Genomic DNA, 19,111 nt, shown 5'->3' with positions numbered 1-19,111 from the left:
TTTCTTCAAAACAAATATTATCATCATCTTCCTCGTCCTCATCTGGAACCTTTCCATAAAGACTGTAATCCCCACCATTCTGATCCGTTTCACCAACAATAGAATTATCAGCATCCTCCTCCCCATTTTCCTCCTCCCCATCTTGATTTTCATCTTCAACAAACTCATTATCACCAACATCTTCAAAACATTCATCAGCTTCATCATCATCACCAACATCTTCTTCCCATTCACCAGCTTCATCATTATCACCAACATCTTTTTCCCATTCACCAGCTTCATCAATATCCCTTTTCTCTGAAACCGTTTCGACCTTGCTGCGGCTTGATACACAAAGACATACTCTATGGGTTTTGAGTATCTCCAGCAAGTTTCGAACTTGTCTATCACTTGTAACATTAATGGGAAGACTGCCTGGAGCCATCATCATTTCTGCTGGTAATGAGTAGCTAATCTCCACACTCACTGTTCTCATGTCCAGGTTATAATCTTCTTGAGCCATTGCAACAAGTTCAGCATGTGTTGAATCTTCATTCAATAAAAACAATCTTGCTCCTTTGAGATCATCAACCACAAAATCCCAACGGAAATCTCTCAACAACCATTCTCCATACACTGCATGTAACTGAAAAATCATCTGCAAATATTCAAAATAAAACACATTAGTAAACATAGAGAAAATGAAGAAGTTCAATAAACATTGCCGCAGACGACTTAGCATTAAGTCGTCCAGAAGACTTAAAGGTAAGTCGTCTAAAGAGGTCACTTTTGCAATTGAAAATTAAAAGGGACGACTTAATTCTAAGTCGTCCGGCTTTGTTTGTTAAAAAAAAAACTTCAGACGACTTATATATAAGTCGTCTACGAGAAACGGGCTAGTTTTGCATTTGACCGAATCGTGTCAGATCTTTGACTATTTCTGGACGACTTATAATTCAGTCGTCTCTAGGAAAGTTAAAATTTCAATATTTTATGAAAACTTGACGACTTACGTGTAAGTCGTCCTAGGTTAGTTTTGTAATTGAAAAATAAAACTTGAAATTTAACTTTCTCCAGACGACTTAGATGAAAGTCGTCCAGCTAAATGACTTAATTTAAGGTCGTCCGGGATAAGCAAGGTTTGACCAGAAAATTGGGAAAAATTCTGGACGACTTTGCTTTCCCCGGACGACTTTAAATTAAGTCTTCTGGAGGGACGACTTTATATTAAGTCGTCTGGTTAAAGTTAAATTATGAAGTTTTATTTTTCAATTACAAAACTAACCTAGGACGACTTACACGTAAGTCGTCAAGTTTTCATAAAATATTGAAATTTTAACTTTCCCAGAGACGACTGAATTATAAGTCGTCCAGAAATAGTCAAAGATCTGACACGATTCGGTCAAATGCAAAACTAGCCCGTTTCTCGTAGACGACGTATATATAAGTCGTCTGGAGTGTTTTTTTTTAACAAACAAAGCTGGACGACTTAATTTATGTCGTCCGTTTGACCAGAAGACTCATCAGTAAGTCTTCTACATACAGATGACTTACTAGTAAGTCTTCTACGCGAACAGATCTTGAAAAAAAATTCAAATTCGTACCTTAAACTAGGTGAGATGACTTTGTTTGCACACAGGGTCTTCTCCAACCACCCAGAACCTCAAACGAAAGCAACCGTAAGTCAAAACGAAAGAAATATGGCTCTGTCAACCATAGCCCATATTTTGAATCAAAAGCTTGAGTTTTTTGGATGAATATAGAGAGAAAGTGAAAGAAATGTTGTTTTTAGTTCATAACAATTGAAACAGACAGAGTGTAAAGAGATTTACGTGCATTAAAGGGCATTAAAAGCTCCAAACAGTTCGTACAAGGTTGTTGCCACTATTCATTACAGTGGCAATATTGTAAATACTTGAAGAATATGAGGTTGAGACAGTAAAGAAGCCATTTTCGAAAAAAAAAAAAAAAATGTTAATGGCATTTTCGTAGATAAACTGCAGGTGTGGGGTTAAAATCTCAAAAAAAAAAGGAGTCAAAAGAAAAGTTTAGTTTTCTGTTTGACTCCAAGTTTTGAGTCACTTTTGCAAAAGCCCCTACTTTAAATACTTAATATAAAACAAATTAGATTTTATATAGGGATAATTTGCAAAATACCCTATTTAGGATTTGAAATTTGAAAAATACACTGTCTTTATTTTTTTTTGAAAACTACACATTCTTTAATGTTAATTTACTTTTTTACCTCAATTTGACATTTCAATAATTAATATATAAATTTGAAATTAATAAGAAAAGTACGAAAACACAGTTTATATAGATTTTACTTTATTTTGTTAACTTTATATAAACATAAGTCACATCTCGTTCTATACAAAATTTTCATTCTTTCTTGAAGCTGAGACCAAGTAAGTTCTTCTAATATGATATTCACATATGTGTTTATTTTTTTTTACTTTGAATATGAAAAAAGAAAAACACTAATTATCATTGGTTTCACATTCTTAGTTTCACAAACAAACACAATGGCGTTATCATTTGAAACAAAACAACTGTGTTGTTATTTCTTTCAAAAATTAAACGAGACTTCCGAAGAAACAAGATTGTCTACCCAAAACATTGTGCAGTTCAAGTGGCTTCTCAATGCAAACAGATGGGATCAGTTCAAAATAATCAAACCTTATTGCAAAATAAAAACTAAAACAGTTATCAAAACCTAGAGTAACCAAAACCAAATTTTGCAGAAAAAACATTTAGAACAGAAAAAGTTTAGAACATAAAAACATCAAATTCCAAAGTCGCAACGTACGGGCACGATTGTGTCATGTACGATGACATCTTGAGCAAGCTTGTTTCCGTGCTTTTTTGAGCTATTGATTGTTCTCCAAAACATTCACATCTTGAACAAGCTCTCTGAATATGTCGCACACAAGTGTGACTTTGAGTAGTACTGATGATAAATAACCCAGGGTTCGAGAAGACGAGACGCGTCTTGCGTTCTTTTTTTTCTTTTCAAAATAATAAAAAATATATTTAAGATATATTAAGAAGACATGAGAAAGATAATGTGTAGTATATTAAACAAAATATTCTCTAACGATTTTTTTAAAATTATTTTTTTTAATGGTTTAATAGGAATTGAGAAATATAAAGATTGGGCAATTTGGTAAATTTATATATAAATAAGTGTATTTTTCAAAAATATTAAACAAGAGTGTATTTTTCAAATTATATATAAATAAGTGTATTTATCCAAATTTTTCCTTTTATATAAGGTAAAAAACAGGTTTACCCTAGATCCCTTTTTCTTCCACTTTTTCGTCTTCTCTGCTGAAGGTTTCGAAGCCCTTCAATGACGATTTATACAGACCGTTGATTAACAATCAATCGCTTATCCAGATAGTTCGAACAGTACATGTGACACAAACCATGTTTCCTAATCAATTTCGAAGTTTCATTCAGAGAGAATACAAAATCTCGTTTCGCTGCCAAGAATTCGTTTCTAAATTAGGTTTTCGATTTGTTCAGGGGTTAGTGGAGAAACCCAGAGCTCTTCTTTATAGAGGATTTCTCGTGATTCGTTTTATTATTTTTCATAACATTCTCTAGTATAGCTTATCGTTGTTCAATTTTAATTATTGCGGCTTCAAATTAGTGATTTGGTCAATGTTATGATCCTTTTGGTCCTAAGCTTTCTGGCTTTTGTCATCATTCTCAACGTTATCATGGAAGACATGGTGATTATATGTACGCTTGGCTATATGTCATGTTTATCTAGAAGAGCATTTGTTGTCTTCTCTTCTGTGCTTTTAAGGTCATTCATGTCATCCTTCTCATATTTTACATTACAAGTTGAACGAATCAGACATAACTCCTACATTCTGTTTTGGTGACAATATATTGGTTAGTGTTATAATCTGATCTGCAGAATTCTGTTCACTAGTGGTTCTGTGATCTTTCTTACTCTTAAGTTTGTAAATCATGTTTGGGATGTTTCTAACATCTCGAATCCCGCTTGAGCGACTTTTGGTATTCATTTTATACACTATTTTGGCCCTTTAATATGCTTATTTGATATTTCTTTACGGATCTCATGTGACTATGAGTTTCAATTACTGTGTATCATCTTTATGCAGATGCTGTCTCAGCCATTATTGTCCTCAGGAATGCTGAGGTTCTCACTGACCTGTCAGAGTTAAAGCAAGAAACCCCAGGTGTTACTGCCTCTCATGCATCTTCAGAATCACAGTATGAGCGGCAAACGTCTCAGTCTTTGTCGAGGGAACATATCAAGAATGTTTTTTGTAAAATACTCGAGGATGTTTAAGTATGTTGTTAGTTTTTGCAAAAGAATGTTTATGTACGCTTTGTAGTTTTTGGTCAGAATCACTTCACCCTAAATAAACCCCAAACCCACAAAACTGGACAATGGTAGCAGATGAATCCCTCTTTGCATAGCCCACAAAATTAGATGTTTGATCATTGGTGATAATAATTGGAGGATTCCCTTTTTGATTCAACAACGAATAACTGAACTCAGCATTAACAACATTATGGTTCACCCCTTGCTGTGTCTACCACGAAACTTCACTCTTCACTGCAACTAGACACTCATTCACCAGATTTAACATAGATTAGAATCATGTTGTATTGATAAAGAGAAGAGATGACTTTGTGGATGAAGAAGAGAGAAACAAACACAAACGAAGAGAAAACGATCGTGGGAGAAGGAGGAGGAGAAGAACGTGGAGAAAATATTCTCAAATATATTTTGAGAGATTTAGAGTAGATTTAGTTTAGATTTAGAAAATTTCTTTAACCGAGTATGGAAGTTTCCATATTTTCACGATTTACCTAGAATATATACACTACCTAAGCAGAACACCGTATAGTAGGTGAGAAATGTATTTTTCCTGTAGGCGTCATATAAAGTAAAAGACAGAACAAGTTATGTCACGTAATATAACCGACGTATATCATTGAGTTGTGGCTATATATCGTTATCAAGATGTAGGTACACCGAAGACATCTTTCTTAATTATAACGTAACTGATTCTATCTTTGCTAGAATATACAAGAAAGGTTAGTTTACAGTATATACCCTTGATATATCTATGTTTAAAACTTAGAATCTAACATATAAACTAGGTAGATTACTTGAATGATTATTCTAACAGTAGCTAGAAGATAAAATAAAATATGATTCCAATTTTTTTTTAAAGTTTAAACATATATATTGTCATACTTATGTTTCCAACACTTTTCATATTTTTTTACATTTTCAAAATTCAATTTACTATTTTTCTTATTAAAGAAGAGTAAAATATGTACAGAATTGTTTAAAATGTGAAAAGTTTTATTGCGACAAATTAAATTTCAAACTGTCCCACTTTTTTATTCTTTCCTTTAATTTAAGTCGTGTCGTTGGACATGATAGAATGATAAGTACAAGTAAGCTAAAAAAATTCATACAGCCAGCGGAAAAACCCTAATATCCTCTCAACTCTCCCTAGCTCAAACTCTCCACTCGTGCGGCGGCGCTTCTCCCCCGACGGCCGATGACCTTTCCCGGCGTCGGAGGTCTCTCTTACCTCTATCCTTGTCTTCCTTTTGCCATCTTGGTGGCTCTGTATTTTCCGGTGACATGCTCGGAGCTCTGGAGTTCGTGGAAGCGTCCTGTTTCAAATCTGTCCGCGGCGGGGCTGAGCAGGCTTGACGACGACGAATCTCTGGAGTTCCGGCGAGCTGAGAGAAGAGGAGGCTCCGGGATGGTCGGCTTTTAGGGTTTGCTGGTCTCGACAGTCATTTTCCCTTTAGATTTGTCGAGATTCAATTCCGAGGAAGAGGTTCGTAGCTCCGGCTGTTCTAACTTAAGTAGATCTGAAAGTTGGCTTGGTGTGCCGACTCGTCTCTTCAGATTAGCGATGGGAAAGGGTGTTGTGTTCTAGTGTCTGAGTTGTACGGCGTCTGTGTATCCCTGATGATTGTCAACCAACCCCAAGTGTTTTTTGAAGCTTCAGCCTCTTCGAAGGCGTGAACAGAGTTCATAACGCCGATGTGTGTTGGCTTGACTGGCTCTTGATTCGTGTGCGTTTGATCCTCCCAGCAATTGTGACGAGTCGTCTATGGCTACGCCGGAAAAACGGAAGGAAGGACGCATCATTTTGGACATTCCGAGTCTCGATATCTTGTGTGAAGGTGACCTGAGCAGGAAGTTGTGCTCTGGTCTTCAGAGACAACATGTGCAGAGGCTTTCTCACTCTCTGCTTGGTCAACAGGAGAGATTGAGCCTTGAGACGCACACATGACGGAACAGCTTATTCGCAGTGCCACTGAGTTTGTCTTATCAGACAGAGCTGCTCTGTCTTTCTGGTTTTCAGGTTTTGCTGGATCAAGGTGGAGCCAATTCCTCAAACCCGATTTTTTTCATGAGGAATTGTTGGAGCTCAAAGCCTTATGGTGGAGAACTCGACATTCCTCTGGACGATTCAAAGCCACTACCGCACCTTGGTTTCCTTTTCTGAGGATATGCACCGCTGGTGTTGTTGCGAATGGTCATGGTTATAACTCTTATTTTATGGCACCATCGCTATGTTCTTGTATTGGCTTCCTCGGATTAGGATGTTCTGAAGGTCTAGGACTGGCTTTGTAATCGCTTTTTAGTGGTAGAATTAGGTGGTGTAAGAGACGGTTCATTCTGAGTCATAGGATGAACTCGTTCTCACAGTGGTTAAAGAGTACAATGAAGAAAACGATTGGGTAGCGTAGGATCCATAGACGTGTTCCTCGGTGGTAATAGATCTCTTCATTGTCTTTGAGGTTGAACTCTATTGAAGTCAAAACCATTGTAATCTCTTATTTGGTAAATGAAAAGTTGAAGTTGAGCCTAAAAAAAAAGAATGATAAGTACAAGTTTTAAATGCTTTCCTTGAAGGCTTGAAGTGTCACAAGACTGCCTTACGGCAAAGCTCCGAAGTAAATATAAAGATAAATACTACTTACGTGTTGCCCCAAAAAAAAAAATACTACTTACTTTTTTAGGCCAACAAAATGTATTTATAAAATATACTAATTACTTAATATGCCGTGATCCTATTATGATTTGGCATTACTAACCATTGTTTTAACAATGTCAGTTTTCTACCAATGCTTAATGCTACCATCACCGGACCATAATTAACACAAGAAAACTTATAAGTTTTGCAGAAAACAACAAAGCGAGTGAATAATTAATTATTAAGAGTATAGTTCTTATTTTGGCTATAGTTTCAGTTTTGTGTTTCGGAAACTGTATACAGAGAGGTGCCAGAGACCAATAACTCCACATTTCCTTTTCATTTAAATCATCTTAGCCAGTAGAAATAAGTCACTGTTGAACTTTATTTATTTCTTTTTATTTATTAATATTATGTCACTCTCAAACATGTAATATTACAGACGCACATGCGTGTACATAGAAAACAATTGTATGTACTTAATTGCTTATATACTCAGTGCATTTTTACATATACTAGATCCGTGGCGCAGATTCTATATTATAAAAATTTTAAGTTTTAAATTATTTTGAATATTTAAAATTATTTTGAATTAATATAGAGCAAAAAAGCTTGGAATGTTTAAAAAAATAATGCAGGTGATTATAGATGAAATATTTAATTATAATTTTTAAAGAAATTTTCATATTTACCACCTGATACATTATTTATGTTTACCTTCACTAAAAAGACATTTTAAAAAATAAATTTTTCATATTTACTACATTATGGGTATCATTATTCATGTTTACTTTTATTAAATAAACATTTTCAAAAATACCTCTTCATTGAGAATCAAAAGACCTTGCTTTATATGTATAATAAATAATTATTTAAATAAATAAAAAATTATGTTTTTGAATTATACTTTTTCAAATTCGAAATTTCTAATAAATTTTTTTGAATTTGTTTTTTAATTATCTTTTGAAATTTTAAAATTCTTTTGGAAACTCATTTTTAATTTTCTAAATAATTATTCATTTATATATTTATTCGAATCCTAAATTCCATATTCCAAAAACCCAGTATTAGGAATGTGGTATTTTGGTATTTCCCTTTTTAAAACATTGTTATATTGATAGATTTTGTATTTCAAATTTTTATTTATTTTTTTTAATAATTTGATGTTTTTATTGTTTTATTTTCAATATTTTCTCCATGTATCTTCTTTTCTCTTTCAATTTTATCAGGTTAATTATATTGACGACTATTATTTTATTTTGATATATCCAATTTCCGTATGTTTGACATAATCTATGATTCATTTAAAAATATTTCATGTTATTTCTTCAAAAATTTAGCATAGATATCAACTAATTTTAGATAGTATTTTCCTTTTCTAATTTATTTTTACATTGATTTTTTCTTTTTGATAAATATGATTATTTTAAAGTTGTGCATTCCTTAAGACATGTTTAAAAAAAACTATTAGCTAAACATTTTCATGTTTCTTTTTTCAAAGAGCTTCCATATCAAGTTAAATTTTTTATTGATGTTTTTTATTTGTTATTTTTTCTAATTTAGTTTGGGAGTATGATTCTCATGTGATCTACCGTAAAATAAAACTTGTTAATATTGTTTTGTTGTTTTGTTGTTTTGTTGGACTCTTTTGAAGTTAGTTTCGATAAGTTAGTATATATGTCTTTTAATTTTTAGATATTTTTTTAGCAAAAAAAATAAAAGCTTTTAGATATTTTTCTTTTTATTTCTTTGGTAGCTTATTTTGAGAATTTTTTTAAAATATCATTAATTAGATACTAATTTTAAAGTTGATTTTGTCAATGAATCATATTGTGAGAATGGTAGACTTGAACATGTCTTTGCTTGAGTGGTTGCATAGAAGTTGGTGAGACTGTATAAGGAGTTTGGTTTCAGGCACGTGAGTAACATTTGCCTTTCAAGGCGTGGACAATGTTTGGGGTGGAAACTACGTTAGTTGTTAATGTGTTTATTATTTAGAGAAGGGATGAAAGAGAGAAGTTGCATATATGTTTGTTGTTGCTGATATTATTAGAGCAAGTTGAGTAAACCATTTTTGTTTGATTCTGCACTTTCCATTAATAGATGACTCCCAAATCCAGTTTTTCATTGCATTAGTCTGATTTGACACCATTGAAAAAAATTGTTTGTCTCTTGATCTCACCTAAAAAGAATCCACAAAACCTTACTTGAGTGGTCATCTCCATTGGCATCTTCATACGAGTGCGGATACTGTGAGCATATAATAAAACATCAAAACAACTATAGCAGATACATATCATTAGCAACATGAGACAAACTACTTTAAACACTTTAAAATTAACCTGCGATTTATAATTCACAATGCATGTTATTGTATGAGCCAGCTCATTGTTCTTAAAGGTAAAATAAAGTGCAACTTTATTTCAGAATAAAATATGTTGTTATAGTGTTTTTGATTATCAAAAGTTATGTCATAAGAGATTTTACTATCTAGGGTTTGTGGTCGAAGAAAATCATGCAAGTAACTACCATCCATTTGCTTGACATTCGTGCTTCTTGTCTGTAAAACATTACGGTTGTTTTTAGGGTTTTTGGATTGTCTTTAGGAGTTATACCGAGAACATTAGAGAAGGGAATGGATACAGATTTCATGGGGTTAGATGATGACATGTAAATTTTGATGATGTTGCACTTTCATTGGATATAAATATTTTTATTGATGTGTCATAGTCTATGAGTCTCAAATTTAGTTTATTTTATATATTAGAGATGGAATGTTTTATTATTAAATAAGGCTTTCAGGAATCTAAGTAGTCGTTACAGAACTTATGAACGGTTGTTTTTAGGATTTTTGGATTGTCTTTAAGAGTTAGACCGGGAACGTTAGAGAAGGGAATGGATACATATTTCATGGGGTTAGATGATGACATGTAAATATTGATGATGTGACAATTTCATTGGATATAAATATTTTTGTTGATGTGGCATAGTTTATGAGTCTCAAATTTAGTTCTTTTTATATATTAGAGATACTCAATGCATTTTTACATATATACTCAAAACATTTTATATTACGTTGGCGCTTCAAAGAAAAATAAATATATATACTCAAAATAATCAATCCACTCTATAAATACAACCGTTTCTCTAACTTTTCCAAATCACTCAACTTCTTCTCTCATCTCTGGTAAGCTATCTTTCTCTTTTCTTCTATATCACTTCTTAGTTTGGTTTCTTACAAAGTTTGTACGAGCTTCATTTTGGTTTTTCTTACAAAGTTTGTGCTCCATGCAGGAAATCATGGCCAACTTTATTGTGACCAGCGAAATGGAATACCGTGTTGTAAGATTCAACGTAGCTGCTGGTACTTTGAGCAACCTTGTCGTAAGGATGGTCGACTGCTTTGAGCATCTACGAATGGATTTGGAGAAGAACTGAATGCCCGACGTGCAGAGGTGGAGTACTTTTGTAACGGCCCGATCCCCCGCCGTCCGACCGGGGTTATTGAAAGGGCGTTATGGACACGTGTCTACTCATTTAGACAACCATATGTGTCCCGTTACTGGTCCCAAGAGTCGACGGACGCATAACCTTCTATGAAATACCGTCACACCCACATCCATATACTTCTACTTACAGTCCTGCGCACAGGGAAATGGAAAGGGAGGGATGAGCAACAAGTTACTCAGTGAAGTGACTCTAGACCAGCCTGCCCGCATGACACTCTATACTACTCTATGCGGGAACTAGGGCTGACTAGCCACTACAATCAGTTGATGCATCTTAACATTTCATATCATCATCATTTATTTCCACACATTCAATTCTATACATTTTTAACAACCTAGCGATCAATCAGTACAATGATCTCACTCATTGTCACATACGTCAAACCATAGACTTAACCGACTCGACATACCAGACCGACTCAATCTTATGACACCTTTAGCACCCAGATACCCGACCATGAACTAAGGACTCTACAATGCACGTTTTTATATCCCGCCTCTCGCAGATGGCTCATCTTTTCTCTTTTCTCCGGGGGTAGCTCTCGCTAGACTTCTACCCCATATTCTTGTGGATTCCACCACAGCTCCTATGGGTGCCTCCATATTCTTGTGGATTCCACCACAGCTCCTATGGATGCCTAGCGTAGAACTATTACCCCACGTACTCCCTCTAGACTCTATATGATTTCCCAACCCATGCTTAACCTTAACGTTATTCACTTATACATTCACTTATCCTTTCACATCCTTATTCACTTTCACTTATCCATTCTCATTCTCATTCACTTTCCTTTACACTTAGACTCGTACTTGAACTCATTCACTAGACGCCACCCGTTATCGATGTCACACACAATACACATCACACTCAGGTTTCACTTACAGTATCAATAACAATCAGTAGTCATCTATCATCTTAGCATTCACTTCTTTCTAGCATCCTAGCTTTAATCACAAACCACTCATGGGACTACACATCCAAACATACAAGTATCGATTACCAATCAATCATCACCACAACAACACAAGACAGTTCATTAAGTCCCATTTAACAGTATGAGGGTTCTTATGCATCATGATCCATTCATCTATCAACCTAGTAATAACCATGTTCTGTCATCCTAACTCTCAAACAGGGTCTAATCAAACCTAACTCCAACATAAAGGAGTATACAGTACATGGGAACAAGATGGGTTCAAGACACTCCACCTTAGCCTAGATCTAGATCTGGAACAAGAGACAAAGGGGATGAGGTCTGAACAGATCTGGAACAAGTAAACAAGAGAGAGACGAGATCTGGTCACCACCACAACACCAGACAGCCACCACCATCACCACACTCGGACGATCACCCCACCACCACTTGGACGACGACCACCACCACCGGCGGCTCGGCTTGCTCTCGGGGGACTCGCGGCGAGGAGAGAGGAAGAGATCCAACGGAAAGAGAAAGGAGAGGGAGAGAGAGAGAGAGAGGCGTGAGAGAAGAAGAGAGAAAGGAAAAGAGAAGCTTGACGGCTAGGGTTTCCTAGTCTCTCTAAATCTCTGTAGAGCTTCGCTCCAGTTTCAGAATGAGAGAAAAATGAGAGGAGGCAGCTTCATTTATAAAAAAAGGAGGGAATCCTAGGTCATTTACCCTAATGGGCTGCAGTCTTAATGGGCTCTCCTTAAGAAATTTTTGGGCTAGGAACCGTGCCGTTACAACTTTGGTGATTGGTGGTGAGATATCATCTTCTTATCGTGAGAACCAGATTGTGTTTCCTGATGTGTTGCTTGTTGGTTTAGTTCCTGCGGTTTGATTTCTGCCCTATGACAAGTTTGATTTATGTTTTAAGTGTGGTTTAGTTTCTGCTTTAAGATCCGTATGGTTTATGTTTTAAGTGTGGTTTAATTCTGCTTTAAGACCGGTGTGCTTTATGTTTAAGTGTGGTTTAATTTCTTTTCGGTTTGATTTATGTTTTAAGTGATTTAATTTCTTTTAAGTCTAGCTATTGAAGCCGTCTAGTCTCCTTACCAATAATCTAATCTTTCTTTTACAAAAAGTTCATATTGTCCTTCGTTCATGCAAAAACACTACGAGTGCTTACCAGTGATTCCTACTCATCTTCCAAAACATGGGAGTGCTTAAGACCAAGGGGTTACCAACCCGCTGACAGGCTATCTTCATGGGGAATGCAGGTACCTACAGCTTGTTGCATCTGCTCCACCAACCCAGAATCAAGGGATCACCTAATGCTATCTTGTTCCTTCGCCTTGACGCTATGGTCAGAGATTCGCCGGAGACTCCAATGTGCTGTCCCTGCTTTCAGCGATTGGTCAGACCTTATACAATGGAGCTGCAGCTCGTCCCCAGCAGCACCTATGCAGCTTAGAATGCTTGTGGTTCAAGCATTGGTATATTCTGTTTGGAGACAGCGCAACAACATGTTTCACAACCAGTTAATCACTCCACCGCTAGTTGTCTTTAGAGACATCAATAGGCATGTGATCAACACCATCAACGCATTCAGGACCAGGAAGAAATTCAAGGACCTCATGACATTTTGGCTAATCTAATCCCAGCGCTTAGGTTTCTGCCCCCTCTTTTGGGCTTCTTTGGAACTCCATATACTGTTCAACATATCGACCCCCTGTTTTTTATTTTCTTTTTGCCAGGGTGTTGTTTTTGTATAGATTAACTACTTTGTACAACAATCTCCATCTTTAATGATAATTTACATTCTTAGCAAAAAAAAAAAAACACTACGAATTGTCAAAATGTTTTAGAGTGATACGATACCCTAGGCTTATTATATATCAGATAAGCCAGAAGGCCTTTCATAAACGAAACAAACTAGAAAACTCGGGCCCAAACAAGAAATCCGGATCCTAGAAGCGGAGTAACGAACCAATCAATATGATGATATTGCAATTATACGTTTTACAGGAAACATCATGAATATCACACATCCATGAGTGCGAGATCTTCAACTAGATAAAGAGGGTTCATTTGCAAAATTCTGATGGCAAGTTCAGCCAGTTTAATAGTAACAAAAATTGAACTTCTTGTCTACTATAGTTGTTACTGTGACAAATGGTAACGGCAAGCCTTAATAAAAGACATACACAAATATTAAATAGAAGGAACGAACATGCACTTCTTATTCACCAAAAAATTAATTTTCAACAAACTATTGGGAGAAAGGGAATGCGGAAAAGGAAGAAAGAAACAAAAGAGCAGTGGGACACTTTAAGTCAACTCCTTGAGCAACAGAAATCTACGCCAATTCCGGATCGTCTACGGTGAAGTCCAAACAGGAGAGGTGATACTTGATTCAGGAGCATCACACCACATGGCTGGAGACATGTATATTCTTGAATCGATTATCAATATTCCTCCATGTCCTTGTTGGAGATAAACATGAAGTTAACTTGGAGGGCAAATTATATTCCTAATTTAGATATGTTTTAGAAAAGTTAATTCCTAAGAGTTTATGAAAGTTAGTTCCTAAGAGTTTAGGAAACATAACATCTATATAAAGAGTTGCAAGAGTGTTGCATACCTTTTAAAAGAGTTTAAGAGATTGAGATTGTGTGCTTAAGTTTTTGAGGAAGTTTCTTAAGCTAATAAAGAGAGTTCTTTATATTGTGTTCCTGATCAATCTTGAGCTTGTATTTGGTATCAGAGCCAAAACCGATTGTCAACAGTTGATCAAGAGTTTGATCGAGAATCATGGGTGACTTGGTAATGACGACAACTAAGAAGGATGGAGGTTCATCCATAAAGTGTCCGATGTTAACAGCAACCAATTACACCGTATGGGCAATACGGATGAAGATGCTACTTAGGGTTCATAAAGTGTGGGAAGCAGTCGAGAGCGAATCAACCGAAGGAGACAAGAATGACTTAGTGACAGCCCTTCTCTTTCAATCAATCCCGGAGACTCTGATCCTACAAGTTGGAGCACTTGAGACCGCAAAGAAGGTTTGGGACGCAATAAAGACCCGACATGTAGGAGCAGATAGGGTTCGAGAAGCAAGGCTACAAACCTTGATGACTGAATTCGAGCGGCTAAAGATGAAGGAAACTGATAAGATTGATGACTTCGTGGGCAAGTTAACAGAGATATCATCAAAGTCCGCTGCATTGGGTGAGAGTATGAATGAAGCGAAACTCGTAAAAAAATTCCTTCAAGCGTTACCACGCAAGAAGTATATCCATATAGTCGCTTCGCTCAAGCAACTATTGGATTTAAACACCGCGAGTTTTGAAGACGTTATAGGGCGTTTGAAAGCATACGAGGAGCGTATCATGGCGGAAGAAGAGGAGGAAGACACACAAGAAGATCAGAGCAAGCTCATGTATACTAACGCAGAACCACAAGCATACCGAGGCTATCAAGGAGGACGTGGTCGAGGCGGTCGATACTAAGGCAGAGGAAGAAGACGTGGTAGGTCGTATTGGGACAATCGAGAAAACGGAAGATCTTATTGGGAAAGTCGAGACACATCAAAGATCACATGTTTTAGATGTGACAAGCTAGGACACTTTTCAGCTACATGTCCCGATAGATTGCTTAAGCTACAAGAAACAACTGGGAGTAAAGATGGAGATGAAACCCAAGAAGCCGACAGACTCATGATGCACGAAATTGTCTATCTCAACGAACGAAACGTGAAACCTAAAGAGTTTGAATCAAGTACTGATAGCGACAGAGTGTGGTACTTAGACAACGGAGCCAGCAACCACATGACTGGAAACCTAAGCTACTTTAAATTCTTAGACGACACAATCACGGGAAAAGTTCGTTTTGGAGATGATTTGAAGATAGATATCAAAGGGAAAGGTTCCATTCTGTTCGTGAGTCTAGACGGGAAAAAGAAAACACTTGCAGACGTCTATTTTATCCCAGAACTTAAGAGCAATATTATAAGCCTCGGTTAAGCCACGGAATCGGGATGTGATGTGAGAATGAGAGAGAACTATCTTACTCTACATGATAAGGATGGTAACCTCATCGTGAAGGCACCAAGATCAAGAAACCGGCTGTATAAAGTTCTGATGGAGATAGAAGAACAGAAGTGTTTACAAACACAAACACAGTGTGAGGCCTCGCGATGGCATGCACGTCTTGGACATCTTGGAGCTGATGCTATGAAAGCAATGATAAGTAAGGAACTTGTCGCTGGTCTACCCGAGCTAAGGGTCGAGAAAGAGATTTGTAACTCTTGCTTATGAGCTAAGCAAACAAGGAGACCATTCCCAACATCGACGCCGTACCGTGCGTCTGAAGTATTAGAGCTCGTACATGGTGATCTTTGTGGACCAATATCACCATCCACTGCTGGAAGAAATAGGTATATATTCGTGCTCATAGATGACTGCTCACGATATATGTGGTCTATACTTTTGAAAGAAAAAATCAGAGGCATTCGACAAGTTCAAACGCTTTAAGAAGATAGTTGAGCATGAAGCTGGAAAAACCATCAAGACACTGAGAACGGACAGAGGTGGAGAGTCACAAGCACAGAATTTCGTGATTTTTGTGAAAAATCAGGAATACAACGAGACCTAACTGCTCCATACACCCCGCAGCAAAACGGTGTGGTGGAGAGACGCAATAGAACCTTGTTAGAGATGACAAGGAGCCTCTTGATGCACATGGAGGTACCAAACTATCTGTGGGGCGAAGCTATAAGACACTCAACCTACCTCATAAATAGGATCGCAACAAAGACGCTGGTCTCTCAAACACCATATGAGGCGTTCAAAGGGATAAAACCCAATATCAAACACCTACAAGTATTTGGGTGTGTCGTACATGCTAAGGTAGAGACGGCAAACTTGAAGAAACTGGATTTAAGATCTCATACTCTTGTGCACCGTGGAACTGAGCCCGGTTCTAAAGCATACAGATTGTATGATCCCACACATCAAAGGATAGTTGTTAGTAGAGATGTTGTATTCGAAAAAGATAAAGCTTGGGAATGGAACAAGACTCGAAGAGATGAAGCTGAGAAACCTGGAATTTTTAGTCACGATAGGAGAGTATGGGAACCAGGGACTTGAAGAAACCACGAGTGACACAGTCAACGGTGAAGATACAATCGAAGAAGCTATCGAGGAAGGGAATAATGATTCGCAACCAGAGTCATCAGAGGAAACAGAGGAACTTCAAGTGCGACGATCAAGCAGGACCAGTAAGAAACCCGCGTATCTCGATGATTATATCTATCTTGTGGAGGAAGAAGGAGAGCGTCTCTTGCTGCTCTTGAACGAGGATCCGTGGGATTTTAAAACAGCAATGGAGGAAAGAGTGTGGCGTGAAGCATGCAAAGAAGAGATTAACTCAATTATCAAGAATAAAACATGGGATCTCGTTGACCTACCTCCAGGAGTAAAAGCGATTGGCTTAAAGTGGATTTTTAAAATCAAACGGAACGCAGATGGAAGCATCAACAAGTACAAATCAAGATTAGTAGCTAAAGGATACATTCAACGTCATGGTATTGACTTTGAAGAGGTCTTCGCACCAGTTGCACGCATAGAAACTGTAAGATTTCTTATTGCTCTAGCTGCATCAAAGGGATGGGAGATCCACCATCTAGACGTAAAAACCGCTTTCCTCAATGGAGACTTGAAAGAAATCGTGTAGGTCAAACAACCAGAAAGATTTGAAGTTAAAGGAGAAGAAGAGAAGGTATACAAGCTTAATAAATATTTATATGGACTGAGGCAAGCTCCGAGAGCTTGGAATGAAAAGCTTAACAAAGTCATAGAGCAGATAAAATTCAAAAGATGTTCAAAGGAGCCTGCCTTGTATCGCAAGCAAGAGCGAGATCGTCTTCTTCTAGTCGCCGTATACGTCGATGATTTATTGATCATGGGCTCAGATCAGTCTATGCTACATGGGTTTAAGAAAGAGATGTCGAGCAACTTTGAGATGAGTGATTTCGGGTTGTTAACTTACTACCTCGGGATTGAAGTTCATCAAGAAAGGGGGAGGATAACGTTACAGCAAGGAAGATACGCCAGCAAAATCTTAAGTGAGGCTGGCATGGATGAGTGTAATGCTACGCAAACTCCCATGGAGTTTGGTCTAAAGATATCAAAGGCAGACGAGGAAGATGGCATTGATGAAAGAGATTATAGACGTAAGATCGGGTGCTTGCGCTACTTACTTCACACTCGGCTTGACCTTGGTTTCTGCGTTGGATTGCTCAGTAGATACATGCATAATCCAAAGGTATCTCACAGAGCAGCATTAAAACAGGTACTAAGGTACCTAAAGGGAACGACAAGACTTGGTCTCGTATATGAAAGAGCAAACGATATGAAGCTTGAGGGATTTAGTGACTCAAGTCATAACATCGACGAAGATGACGGCAGAAGTACTACAGGTCACGTGTTTTATCTAAATGGTTGTCCAATTACTTGGTGTCCTCAGAAGCAAGAGACGGTGGCTTTATCATCTTGTGAGGCTGAGTTTATGGCAGCAACCGAAGCCGCAAAACAAGCCATATGGCTTCAAGAGCTGTTAAAAGAAACTGTTGGAACACCGAGTGATCGAGTGGAGATATGGCTTGATAATAAATCTGCCATAGCACTCACTAAGAACCCTGTATTCCATGGTCGCAGCAAACATATACACAAACGATACCATTTTATCCGTGAGTGCATCGAAAATGAGCTAGTCGACGTACAGCATGTTCCAGAGACTGATCAAAAGGCAGACATCTTAACTAAAGCTTTAGGGAGAATCAAGTTCAAGGAGATGAAGGAACTTGTGGGAGTTCAAGACATTGGAGAAGTTAACTTCAAGTTTAAAGGGGAGAATGTTGGAGATAAACATGAAGTTAACTTAGAGGGCAAGTTATATTCCTAATTTAGATATGTTTTAGAAAAGTTAATTCCTAAGAGTTTAGGAAAGTTAGTTCCTAAGAGTCTAGGAAACATAACATCTATATAAAGAGTTGCAAGAGTGTTGCATACCTTTTAAAAGAGTTTAAGAGATTGAGATTGTGTGCTTAAGTTTTTGAGGAAGTTTTTTGAGAGTTCTTTATATTGTGTTCCTGATCAATCTTGAGCTTATAGTCCTGTCTCTTTTGCTGATCGTAGTGTTGTAAACGCTACTAAGTGTGGTCGACTTCCCTTGTTAAAGAAGTTAACTCTTGAGAATGTTCTCTTCGTATCAAATTTGAACTGCACGTTGCTGTCTGTTGCAAAAATATTGAAACAGACTGGTTGCTTTGCTGTGTTCACTGACACTTTGTGTGTGCTTGACAAGATTCTCTTCTTTCATCCTCCTGAGCTAGACGTCTCCACGCAGCTATCAGTTACCGGCCTCAGCGAAGGTCTTATACTTTTACTAGGTCAGCTCCTGCTAATACCACTCTCCCCAAGATTTGGTTTGCATTACTTTAGTCGATATTCTGTGTAAAAATCTTGTTGATATTTAGAGACAACGGTGTGTGAGCATAAATGCAGACTCTTTTCTCCGGAGGCAGCTTGTGAGGTCATAGAAGCAGAAAGACATTCTCATATTTTCTTTGAGGCTGAACCTGATATCTGGATGGTGATGGTAACACAATTCTCTATCTTTAAAATGAGCGATGAGTTGATTGTAGTCTTCACTAGTGTCAATGAA

General features: G+C 37.1%; 2 protein-coding genes and 1 long non-coding RNA gene across 3 annotated transcripts; all 3 read left to right on the top strand.

The window, feature by feature from the left end:
* Positions 1–2,853: 2,853 nt before the first annotated feature.
* On the top strand, positions 2,854–4,342 carry LOC125587013. Its single transcript, XR_007323593.1, has 2 exons — positions 2,854–3,509; positions 4,116–4,342. It is a non-coding gene; the product is annotated as an uncharacterized LOC125587013 (long non-coding RNA).
* Positions 4,343–12,124: 7,782 nt separating this feature from the next.
* LOC106398814 lies at positions 12,125–13,040 on the top strand. Its single transcript, XM_013839320.1, has 2 exons — positions 12,125–12,277; positions 12,663–13,040. Exons 1-2 carry the CDS (start codon positions 12,125–12,127, stop codon positions 13,038–13,040), a joined length of 531 nt encoding a protein of 176 aa, XP_013694774.1.
* A 1,156-nt stretch (positions 13,041–14,196) lies between these two features.
* LOC106398815 lies at positions 14,197–15,408 on the top strand. Its single transcript, XM_013839321.2, has 2 exons — positions 14,197–14,825; positions 14,994–15,408. Exons 1-2 carry the CDS (start codon positions 14,197–14,199, stop codon positions 15,406–15,408), a joined length of 1,044 nt encoding a protein of 347 aa, XP_013694775.2.
* Positions 15,409–19,111: the final 3,703 nt, after the last annotated feature.

The sequence above is a fragment of the Brassica napus genome, chromosome C5, assembly GCF_020379485.1.
Source record: "Brassica napus cultivar Da-Ae chromosome C5, Da-Ae, whole genome shotgun sequence".
Taxonomy (NCBI): domain Eukaryota; kingdom Viridiplantae; phylum Streptophyta; class Magnoliopsida; order Brassicales; family Brassicaceae; genus Brassica; species Brassica napus.
Note: the sequence above shows the minus strand (reverse complement) of the source record. Positions and strands in the feature narration are given on the sequence as shown.

Bases quoted from the DNA above. Each gene is read 5' to 3' on its own strand.
- LOC106398814 (XM_013839320.1), top strand. From the start codon at position 12,125: ATGGGCTGCAGTCTTAATGGGCTCTCCTTAAGAAATTTTTGGGCTAGG. The intron at 12,278-12,662 runs GTTTGATTTCTG...TGGGGAATGCAG, and splicing joins TTGTTGGTTTAGTTCCTGCG to GTACCTACAGCTTGTTGCAT.
- LOC106398815 (XM_013839321.2), top strand. From the start codon at position 14,197: ATGGGTGACTTGGTAATGACGACAACTAAGAAGGATGGAGGTTCATCC. The intron at 14,826-14,993 runs GTATACTAACGC...CACATGTTTTAG, and splicing joins GAAGATCAGAGCAAGCTCAT to ATGTGACAAGCTAGGACACT.